This window comes from Jaculus jaculus, chromosome 8 (assembly GCF_020740685.1).
Source record: "Jaculus jaculus isolate mJacJac1 chromosome 8, mJacJac1.mat.Y.cur, whole genome shotgun sequence".
NCBI classification, from domain to species: domain Eukaryota; kingdom Metazoa; phylum Chordata; class Mammalia; order Rodentia; family Dipodidae; genus Jaculus; species Jaculus jaculus.
This window is the reverse complement of record NC_059109.1, coordinates 44936471-44948204: the sequence shown is the minus strand read 5'-3', so window position 1 is coordinate 44948204 and position 11734 is coordinate 44936471. Positions and strand designations below refer to the sequence as shown.

Genomic DNA, 11734 nt, shown 5'->3' with positions numbered 1-11734 from the left:
CTTACTAGCACGCACGCGGCGGCGGAGCTCGGGGAGCTGCGCTTCCGGCCAGGCGTTCGCTCGGGGCGTCCCGCCGCGCTTCCTTCAGGCAGTCTCGGTCCCACGTGCTTCCGCCGTGCAGTCGCTCGGGTCGGGATCTTCTGGTGCAGGTACCGCGCGGGAGGGTGGGCGTGAGGCCTCGCGCGGTCGTCCGCGTCCTCCGGCCCCGAAGGAGGCTGGCTGGGACGGGGTCCCCGCGCTCCGGCTGTGCTCGCGCCGCCTCGGACGCGCACCACGACGGGCTTGCTGCCGGAGCGCTCTCGGGGTGGCGGGGCTCCGCAGCTCGGAGAATGGCTGGATGACGGCACGGCTGCGGTGCTCAGTGCTGTGCATCGACCGTCTGGTTCTCCGGTTCTTCACTATGTTCATTCATTTGCACTCTGCCCAGCAGTCAGCGTCGGGACTGAATTTTCTCTGACAGGACAGCTAATGGTGTCCGAGGGCACGTAGTACTAGGTGTGCAGAAGGAGCAAATGAATGGGAAGAAAACTGCATTTTTTTTTCTTCCCATCAAGACCGTCCTGGCAACTTCAGCTCACATTAATCTTCGACAGTTACTAGATTGCCTACTGTAGTTATCACATTTAGGTCTAATTTTATCTGTATTTATTTCTCCTTTATTTCTTTTAAATACTCCCAGAGTGAAAGCTTACAAGCTTTTCACATAGTTCTTGGAAGAGTCTCACAGTCACTAGAACAAAAAACAGACTTGTATATATACTTTGGGTTTTTTTTTTTTGAAGTAGGTTCTTATGGCAGTACAGGCTTATCTGAAACTCTGTAGCCCCAGGCTGACTTGAAGTGTCAGCGATTTTCCTACTTAAGCCGTTCAAGTGCTGACACACCTGGCTTAAGTTACTATTTTATTTATTTATATATATATATACACACACACACACATACATATATATATTGTAGGACCTTTTTGAGGCTGCCAACATAGGGATGAGGTTATTGGCAAGCGAAGGGTCTCAGAATTTTATTTATTTATTTATTTTTTTTTTTGAGGTTGGATCTCTCACTAGCTCAGGTTGAACTCATACTCACCTGCCTCTGTCTCCTGAGTGCCAGGGCTCATAACTTTATTTCTTTTTTTGGGGGGGGGGATTCAAATAGTGTCTCCCTATAGCCCAGGCCGACCTGGAATTCACTATGTAGTCTAAGGGTGGTCTCCAACTCAACAGTGATCCTCCTACTTCAGTCTTCCAAGTCCTGGGATTAAAGGTGTGTGCCACACCTGATAATTTAGAATTCAGGCAGATTTGAGTTTGAATCCTGTTTGTTACTGGCCTATGATACGTGAATTATTATTATTATTGATTTTTGGAGGTAGGGTCTTACTTTAGCCAGGCTTACCTGGAATTTACTATGTAGCCTCAGGGTGGCTATGAACTCTTCATGGTCTTCCTACCTTCGCTTCCTCACTGCTGGGATTAAAGGCAAGCCCCCCATGCCTGGCTTTTTAAAAAAAATGTCTTATTTATTCATTCATTTGGGGGAGAGAGAGAGAGAAAGAGACACATAGAGAGGCAGAGAGAGAGAACGGGCACAGCAGGGTCCCCAGCCACTGCAAATGAACTATCCATGCATGTGCCATCTTTTCCATCTGGTTTACATGGGTCCTGGGGAGTTGAACCTGGGTCCTTAGGCTTTGCAGGCAAGCACCTCAACTGCTAAGCCATCTCTCCAGCCCGGTACTTGAATTCTTTATACTGCTTTCTTATAATCCTTATAAACTATGCTCTATTAGCAGTTTGGGTTGGGAAGTTAAATGGGATGGTCAAGATATAGCTAAGTTCAAGTCATGAGCCCTATGTTTAGAATGTAGTAACTGCTGGACTTTCCATGTCACATATCCTGACCCTACTTTTTCATTCCTCATGTTTCTTTGTTGTGTTATGTAATTTATCATGTGAAATACCATTATGGTCATGATGCAATATTGTATCATAGGTAATCACATAACTTTTTTTATTTGATTTTGTTTTGGTGTTGTTGGAGATCAAGGCCAAGGCTTCCCATAGCCAGACAAGTACTATACCACTGAACTTTACACCCCTAGCCTCTATATAACTTTTTTGAGGTTTGTCTGTGCACAGGTCTGAGGCTTTTCCTGTCCCGAGATAGAACATTTTTTCATACATAGAAATATTTCTTTTTCCTTCATTAGTAATGTGAATCATTAAGGAATCTGGACCATAAAAATCCCTAGAAAGGTCCATAATAAAAATCACACCATTTGGAAATAACCTCATTTTGTCCTTTTGTTTTTCAGTCTCTTTGTTTTTTTCTCTGTGTGACATATAAAATACACTGCCATGCACTTGGGAGGCAGAGGTAGGAGGATTGTTATGAGTTCAAGGCCAGCCTGAGACTACATAGTGAATTCTTGGTCAGCCTGGGTTAAAGTGAGACTATACCTCAAAAAACCAATATATATATGTATACCCCCCAACACACATACTTTATCCTCTGTCTCATAAGCCCCTTTCATAAGCATCTTTACCTAGTCTTTGAATATGCTCTGGGTATATGGATATTATATACTTAAGTCATTCCTGTTTTTGAACCTTTAACTCCTGAATTTTCTTTTTAAAAATGTTTACTTATTTGCAAGGAGAGAGAATGAGAATGGGTGCCTCCTACCATTGCAAATGAATTCCAGATGTATACTTTGTCCATCTGGCTTTACGTGGGAACTAGAGAATTAAACTGAGATCTTCAGGCTTTGCAAGCATGTGTCTTAACCACTGAGCAATCTCTCTGGCCTCCGAAGTGACTTTTTTTTTTTTTTTCTTTTAAAGAGAGTCTCATTCTAGCCCAGGCTGATTTGGAACTTACTCTATAGCCCAGGCTGGCCTCAAACTCACAGCAATCCTCCTACCCCACCTCTTGAGTACTTGGATTAATGCCTGGCCTGATTTTTCTTAAATTTCTTTAATGAGGCATAGATTAAGCTTCCCTGCTGACTTCCCATGCTTAGGTAACACTTAACCCCCTAAGCCACAGTGTCCTGATTTCAAAACTGAGACTGGTATCTTTATGACATGTTGGAAAATGAAGATGATACGCATATGCCTGGCCCCACAAGAGGCAGCCAGGCACGCCACCTACTTTCCTGGAACCTAGTGCTTTACCCAGCTGTGTTTTCTTTCTCTCTCAGTGATAGTCTTTCACCATGCATCGGAAAAAGGTGGACAACCGAATTAGGATTCTCATTGAGAATGGGGTAGCTGAGCGGCAGAGGTCTCTCTTTGTTGTTGTTGGGGATCGTGGAAAAGATCAGGTAAGATACGGTCAGTGCTTCCTGGATTACTTTTTCCTAATGAGCACGTTATTCAGGCTTCAGGCACTTTTGGGTTTCAGCACATAATTACATTAAGTCTTTCTCTCAAAACTTTTAATATATTTTTTTTTTTATTTGAGAGACAGACTATGGTACCCTGGGCCTTTTGCTGTTGCAAACAAATCCAGACACATGTACCACTTTGCATCTGGCTTTATGTGGGTACTGAGAAATTGAACCTCAGCTGGCAGATTTTGCAAGAAAGTGCCTTTAACTGCTGGGCTATCTTGCCAGCCTTATAATGACATTAATATCCCTTTAGCTGGTGAGGTGCCTACTGAGAACGATTATCTTCTGAAAGTAGTAAATTTTCTATATTGATTTATGAGCAGATAAGCCAATATCTTTAGAAGCCCAGGGTGGGTGACATATTCATAGGGTAAGTGTATATGACCTAGCTTCTAGTCTTCCCCTGGTCACTACTTGCCTTATAACCTTGGTTATCAATTTCGTTTCTACCTCTGTCAGATGAGATCTTGGACCTAGCAGTCTCTATGATCCCTTTGGGCCCTGATGATCTGTGATTTTTTTTTTTCCTTTGGCAGGTGGTAATACTCCATCACATGTTATCCAAAGCAACTGTAAAGGCTCGACCTTCAGTGCTGTGGTGTTATAAGAAAGAGCTGGGGTTCAGCAGGTAAGCTTGGTCCTTTGATGTCCCATCTACCTACTTTAAATATGTGTGTGTGTGTGTGTGTGTGTGTGTGTATTTTTAAACAAGAGAGAGAGAGAAAGAGAATTGGCACACCAGGGCCTCCAGCCACTGCAGTCGAACTCTTGTGCCACCTTGTGCATGCATCACCTTGTGTGTCTGGCTTTTGTGGGATCTGGGGAGTCAAGCATGGGTCCTTAGGCTTTGTAGGCAAACTCCTTAACAGCTAAGCCATCTCTCTAGACCCTATCCGCTTTTTTTTTCTTTCTTTTTGTTTTTTCAAGGTAGGGTTTTGCTCTAGCCCAAACTGACCTAGAATTCACTCTGTAGTCTCAGGGTGGCCTTGAACTCGTGGTGATCCTCCTACCTCTGCCTCCCTGAGTGCTGGGATTAAAGGCGTGCACCACCACGCCTGGCCTCCTATTATCCACTTCCAACTTCTGCTTTTTACTTATATGCCAGGAATGAGTTCCTTAACATTGTGTTCCAGGGTCAGCTTCGTTATTCAGACCAGCACCTGTCCTCATTATTGCTGCCATATACCTTAAAACAGAGCTTCTGTACTTCCTCACCATTTTGTGCCCTGGCTTTCTCTTCTACAATTGTGGCCAAATGGTTCTGACTCTCTGGTTAGAGAGCTAACAGATCAGCTAGAAGGCATGTTCTGAAGCTCTTTCCTGTCTTCTAGAAAGGACAGGCAAAGGGCAATTGGCTAGCAGGGCTTTAGCACCAATAAATAACACTTCCGGGTTTCCTCAGGAATGTCCAACTTCCACTTTAGTCCTTGTGTCATTACCGGCTTAGATACGAGCTGCGTCTGAGGACCTAGTCCCCTATAGTGAACACAACATTAGATGAATACATTAAGCACCCTACCTTTCACAGGCTTTTTTGGGAGTAGCACAATGTAGTTGAAACATTGGCTTCAGGTGAAGGTATGGGGCCACTTAGGGCTGACTTCAGGTGTTAGCTTTGACTAAATTGAGGTTTGGCTTCTATTGTTGTCCAACTTTGACAGTGAAAAACCTGCGCAAGGTCAGAGGATGCAATAGTGGCATAGTTTGCACACACTTAGTGCCATCTTGCTTCAAAGCCTGTCTTCTTTAACCACTATTCCAATACCTCTCCACTTTTCCTTCCCTGTGAAGTGAGGGAGCTAGCTCCCATCTTTCTGAGTTCCCCACTAGCTGTGAAGGTCTGAGCAGGGACCCCTGAGCCTCTCCCCACTCAGCTGTTATGTCTCCGGTTAACTGGCTTTCATGGGATTCCGCCATTGCAGTCACCGCAAGAAGAGAATGCGACAGCTACAAAAGAAAATAAAGAACGGGACCTTGAACATAAAGCAAGATGACCCGTTTGAGCTCTTCGTAGCAGCCACAAACATTCGCTACTGCTACTACAACGAGACCCACAAGATCCTGGGAAACACTTTCGGCATGTGTGTCCTGCAGGTGGGTGGCCTCCTCCAGCCTGGGCACTGGAGGCCTTGTGCTGTGTGCTTCCCCACTGACAAGGGGCTTCTGACCAGCGAAAGATGAAAAAGCAATTGCTGGGCAGGTGTGCTGCACGCCATGCCTATAGCCCCAGCCCTGGGGACCTTAAGGCAAGAGGATTGCGGTTGAGGCAGCTCAGGCTACATAGTTGGGACCCTGTTGTCTCAAAAAAGGAAAACAAACAAGCACTGGGGACTTGAAGTGACCTTTCCTGAGAGAAAGGAGAGAGAGTCAGATTGGGCATACCAAGGACTCTGCCACTGCAAATGAACTCTAGATGCATGTGCCACTTTGTTCATCTGACTATGTGGGTACTGGTGAATCAAACCTGGGTCATTAGGTTTTGCAGGCAAGAGCCTTAACTGCTGAGCCATCCTTCCAGCCCTGTTGAGGTGACCTTGGAAGCCCAGGTCCTTACTAGCACTTCGTGTGAAAACTCCTGGCCTGTGAGCGGTGGTGCCGACTTGACCGGCATGTCCACTCATATTCTCATTTGAGCACCATCATCTCACATGCTCCTTCAGCCCTTCTCTGACCCTTAAAAACTACTCACTTCCCTGCCAAGAACTGCTTGGTAGATTTCTTTACCTCTGTCTGTTTTCTTGCCAGACAAATAACTTGTTTTTGTTTATTTTCGGTTCCACTGGTCTTTGTTAAAGTATCTGATTTTTTGATACCAATGGCTCTGTTTTCCCCCTGCCAAAAGTCAAAAATCGTACACACAAACTGGGGTGCTTGGGAGATGACTCAGCAGCTAAGAGCACAGCACGAGGGCCTGAGCCTGATCTCCAGCAACCCTGTCAGCAGCCAGGGCAGGTCATGTATGTCTGTAACCCCAGTCCTGAGAGGGTAGTGGAGACAGAGTTGCCAGGACTCATTGGTCAGCCCATCTAACTGAAAACAGCAGCTCCAGGTTCAGTGAGAGACTTCGTCTCAGAGACACGAGGCAGAACAGCAGTAGAGAACGTTGACCCTGTGTTGTGCTCTGGCCTCTGCTCACTTGTATGAAGTGTGTGCATCTGCACACAAAGATGTGCGTGCCCTGTGCACCCCACACCCACGTGCACAGAGTTTATGCACAAATTATTGTTGTATGTCTTATATTGCCTTGCATACTGTGACCATGATTATGTAAAATTTGAGTGATGCCTCACATAATATAAATTTGGAAAAGAGAAAGGGAAGTCAAGAACAGTTCTTTTTTTTCATCCTGCAAGTTTTTTTGTTTTGTTTTTTATTTTTGAGGCAGGGTTTCTCTCTCTCTAGCCCCAGGCTGGCCTCGAACTCGTAGTAGTCTTTCTGGCTGCCTAACTACATTCTAGTGGGTTCTGTGAGCACTGCTGGCTTACACCCCAGTTGGAGGCCAGAAAGCATTTTGTCTCTGTCTCAGCCTTGGAGGGATCCTTTGACTTTGTCAGTAATTGGTGGGGAGTGGCCTGCTCCAGCACTGCTTGCTGTGGAAAGATAGCTCCGTTAGTTAGTAGCTCCCCTGTGTGGTGCAGTGTGGCTCTATAAATGTCAGAAAATAAATGTAACATGTTTCTGAAACTCAGGTATCAACCAATGAAGCTTGGAAAACTTGCTTCCAAATAGGATTTTATATGATTATTAGAGATATTTTTGGCATAATATCAGGTCTGCCTCTATCATAGGGCTTGGCTGTTGTATTAGTCAGGGTTCTTTAGAGGAACAGAATTACTAGAATGAATTATTTTAAAAAGGGAATTTATTGGATTAGCTTACAGTAGTCCAATAGCAGTTGCAGGCCTGAGAATCACCGAACCTGGTAGCTGCTCAATCCACGTGGCCAGATGCCTCAGCAGTCCCGACCTGGCACTGCAGATAGTGCCGGAAAGCCTGGAGGCTTCCTGAGGAGCCGCTGGGTTTCGATCCACGTGGGTCTTCAGTTGATGTTGGTCTTTAGTCCGCACTGGTCTTCAATCCACGTTAGAAGGTAGGGAGCAGCTCTGGCAGCCAAGTGGAAGGAAGGAAGGAAAAGGGAACTCTTCTACCCAGAGCTTCCTTATATCAAGTCCCTCTCTGAGCGGGGCACTCACTCTGGGGGAAGGGCTCACCCTGGGAGAAAGACCTCCTCCTTTAGTTGATCCTTCCTAGAAGCAGCCTGTGCATTACTAACAGATCAAGTTGACAACACCTTAACTATCACAGCTGTCTTCTGTGGTACCCCTCATTTGGGCTATGAGTGTGAGTTTTCTCGATGAGCAGGGGTGGAAGGCAAGGTCTTGGGTTTGGGCTCTGAACTTTTTATCTTAGCCCTTGGTTCAGCATCCTGGATCCTTACATTTGTGTAACTAGCCCTTTTTTACTAATTATTTTTGTTTATTTTTATTTATTTATTTGAGAGCAACAGAGAAAGAAAGAGGCAGAGAGAGAGAGAGAAAGAGAATGGGCGTGCCAGGGCCTCCAGCCACTGCAAATGAACTCCAGACGCGTGTGCCCCCTTGTGCATCTGGCTAACGTGGGTCCTGGGGAAGTGAGCCTTGAACCGGGGTCCTTAGGCTTCACAGGCAAGCACTTAACTACTAAGCCATCTCTCCAGCCCGAAACTAGTCCTTTTTAAGATCTCTGTCTCCTAGGATTTTGAAGCCTTAACTCCAAACCTACTGGCCAGGACTGTGGAAACAGTAGAAGGTGGTGGGTTAGTGGTTATCCTCCTACGGACCATGAACTCACTGAAGCAGTTGTACACAATGACAATGGTAAGAGTCTGTTTCTTAACTTAACATGGGGGCTCCGATGAGTCTGTTTTTATTGTTGCTTGCTTTCCTTAAAGATTTCCTGTTGGGCATCTCTACAGTGATCTGCATAACTTTTGGCTCAAAGCTCTTGGACTGCAGCTAAGATTTGGCTGTTGTGAGTGGATCTCAGGGTCTTGGAGTCAGTCTAGCCATTTCTGAATTTCACACTTACAAAAAATATTTTTATTCATTTATTTGACAGAGAGAGAGAGAGGGAGGGAGGGGAAGAGAGAGAGAAAGGGAATGGGCGTGCCAGGACCTTCAGCCACTGCAAATGAACTCTAGATTCATGCACTACCTTGTGCATCTGGCTTACCTGGGTCCTTTGGCTTTGCAGGCACATATCTCAACTGCTAAGCCATCCCTCCATCCCTTCACATTTGGTTTTAGACATTTGCAATTTTATACTGATAAGATTCAGGTATGATGCAACTTGTTTTGTGTGCTGCTTTTTTCCTTTTTTTTTTTTCTTTTTTTTCTTTTTGAGGATGGTTCTTGCTCTAGCTCAGGGTGGCCTGGAACTCATGGCAATCCTCCTACCTCTGCCTCCCAAGTGCTGGGATTAAAGGCATGTGCCACCATGCCTGGCCTCTTTTTTTTTTTTTTTTTTTTGGTCTTTCGAGGTAGGGTCTCACTATAGCTCAGGCTGGCCTGGAATTCACTCTGCATTCTCAGGGTGGCCTTGAACTTAAGGCAGTCCCCCTACCTCTGCTTCCCGAGTGCTGGGATTAAAGGCGTGCGCCACCACGCCCAGCTTTTTTTTTTTTTTGAGACAGGGTTTCATTTTTAGCCCAGGCTGGCCTTGAACCTTTGATCTTCCTGTCCCAGCTTCTTGAGTGCTTGGATTAAAGGTGTGCAGGCACTACATCTGGGACTAATTTTTGTTTTGCAGAGGGCCATGTGCATACTTCCTCACTAGCCCTCATCTTCCAGTGGTTAGTGGAGGGACATTTGCTAGTTCTGTTTCTCAACCATGGGAGCGGTAGCTCCCTCCTCATACAACGGACAGGGACATGGTAGGGGATTAGGGATAGGTTGTACCGGCTAGTTTGGAGACTCCAGTACTATTGTCCTGCTGGTGTTTTCAGACTCAGGTTGGGATTGACCTCAGGATTTAATGAGCTGTGTTTTTCTGATGAGATGGACTTCCCTCAAATCTTGGAGTAGCTTCCTACCATCCCTTGTTATTTCAGCCCCTCTAGCCTTTTCAGACATGCTGAGCATGCTCACTCCAGAGCTTTTGTTCTTACTATTCTTTCTGGCATGTTTCCCCAGAATATTTGTATGACTTGCATACTTCCTACATTCCAGTCTGTGCTCCAATATCCCGTCTTCAGTGATTCTTCTTTATAACCTGTCCTGTCCTTCCCTCCCCTCCCCTCCCCTCCCCTCCCCTCCCCTCCCCTCCCCTCCCCTCCCCTCCCCTCCCCTTCTTTCCACTTCTCTCCCCTTCTCCCCTTCTCTTCCCTTCCTTTCCCTCCCCTCCCCTCCCCTCCCTTTCCCTTCCCTGTCCATCCCTTCCCCTCCCCTGTCCTTCCTTTCCTTCCTCCTTTTCTTCTTCCTTCCCTCCATTTTTCCTTCTCTCCTTTCCCTTCTTCCTTGCCTCTCTTCCTCCCAACATGGTGTCCTACAGCCCAGGCTGGCCTCAAGCTAACTGTGTGGCTGAGGATGGCTTTGGACTCCTGATTCTCCCTGCTTCCTCCCAAGTGTTGGGATTACAGACATGTGCCACCATACCCAGCTCTCACACCCTTTTCAGGCTAGGTGGCTCCACATGCTCACTCCTTCACCTGCCTTGTTTCTTCAAAGCCCTTGCCAGCTATAGCATTGTGTATTTGTCTTCTGTCTGTCCTCTGTACTAGTCTCTAAACTTCACAAGAGCAGTGGCCTGGTTTTGCTCCCTGGTGTGTTACCATGTCCTAGCTGCCTGGCATGTGGGAAGCGCTCATTAGATGCTTGTGATGAATGCCTTTGTACCCGCATCAGTGTGTTTATTCATCCTCTCTTACATGGCCGCGGGCTTCTCCTCAGCTTATCATTTCTGATAGACTTTCCCTGACCATGTACTATAAGTAGGCCCCCTCATGTTCTGTCAGTATATTACATCCTGTATTTCATTTGTAGCACTTAACCAAAATTTGTATTTTTCATTATTTGCAAGGGGAGGAGGGGTAGAGAGAATATGGGTGCCCCAGAGCCCCTTGGCACTGCAAACAAACACCAGATGCATGTACCACTTGGTGTGTCTGGCTTTTGCATGGGCACTGGGGAATCAAGCCTGGGCCCTCAGGCTTTATAAGCTAGTGCCTCTAACGTCTGGGCCTTTCTCTCCAGCCCCCAAATTTGTATGCTTTAAATTTATTTGTTTTTAGCCATTGGGCCATATGTCCACGAGAGTAGAATGTGGGCTTATTCAGCAGTGTGTGCCCAGCATGTCTGGTATACTCCTTGGCAAGCACACTTGAGTTACCCTGGGTGAATTGAGAAAATGTCAAAGATAGGTGAGGGCAGTTTATTGGGATTAGAAACATTCTGTTTAGTGCCTGATCCAGTTCCAACAAAGACTATTTGGTTAGTTCAGCACAGCAGGTAGGAGTGGGTTTTGTTTCGAGCAGGTTTGCTGCTGTCTCTTTGGCTAGAGCTTCATGTTTGGGCCCTGAGCCTTAGCTTTTGGGTGACCTTGGTGGTTTTTGTTTGTTTGTTTGTTTTTTCAAGGTAAGGTTTCACTCTAGCTCAGGCTGACCTGGATGGAATTAAAGGCGTGTGCCACCATGCCCGGCTTGTTTGTTTTTCGAGGCTCACTCTAGCCCAGGCTTACCTGAAATTCACTATGTAGTCTCAGGGTGGCCTTGAACTCATGGCACTCCTGTGGTGGGGAGTACCAGGGCTGTAGCTGAACTCCAGACCCACGCACCACTTTGCGTTTGATTTTATGTGGGTAGTGGGGAATAGAACCCAGGCCAGTTGGCTTCACAAGTGAGCTGCTTTAGCTGCTGAACCATCTCCCCAGCCCTAGATGACCTTGTTCATGGTGTCTTGTCTTCTTAGGACGTGCATTCCAGGTACAGGACTGAGGCCCATCAGGATGTGGTGGGAAGATTTAATGAAAGGTAGGTTATTGATCAGCTCCTATGGTTCCTGGGAAGGAATGTTTTTATCTTGGACCCAACTGGAAATCTTGCTTTTGTGGCAGAGGGTGGTAGGACAGGTTTCCACAACAGTGAGGCTTGTTTTTTTGAGATAGGGTCTCATGATGTAGATTGGGCTGACCTCCAGCATGGGATTGTCCTGCTTCAGCCTTCCATGTGCTAGAATTATAAACAAGTGTGCACCATACCCACCTTATGAGATCTTGACTAGCATCTACCTCTGTAGAACCAACTGGACAAAGTGAAGGGGGTTAGGAAATTGGGGCCAGTGCCCCTCCGCCCTGTTTTGCTGCCGG

The 11734-nt window shown here is 46.3% G+C and overlaps 1 protein-coding gene across 1 annotated transcript in view; it reads left to right on the top strand.

Moving 5' to 3' along the window:
- Nat10 (N-acetyltransferase 10) overlaps positions 1-11734 on the top strand; it is a 39293-nt gene continuing 27559 nt past the window's right edge. The window contains exons 1-6 of the mRNA XM_004660826.2: positions 1-149; positions 3203-3325; positions 3931-4022; positions 5317-5488; positions 8128-8250; positions 11338-11399. Of these exons, the coding sequence (XP_004660883.2) occupies positions 3218-3325; positions 3931-4022; positions 5317-5488; positions 8128-8250; positions 11338-11399 (557 nt within the window). The 5' untranslated portion in view covers positions 1-149; positions 3203-3217. The remainder of the gene's footprint in view (positions 150-3202; positions 3326-3930; positions 4023-5316; positions 5489-8127; positions 8251-11337; positions 11400-11734) is intronic.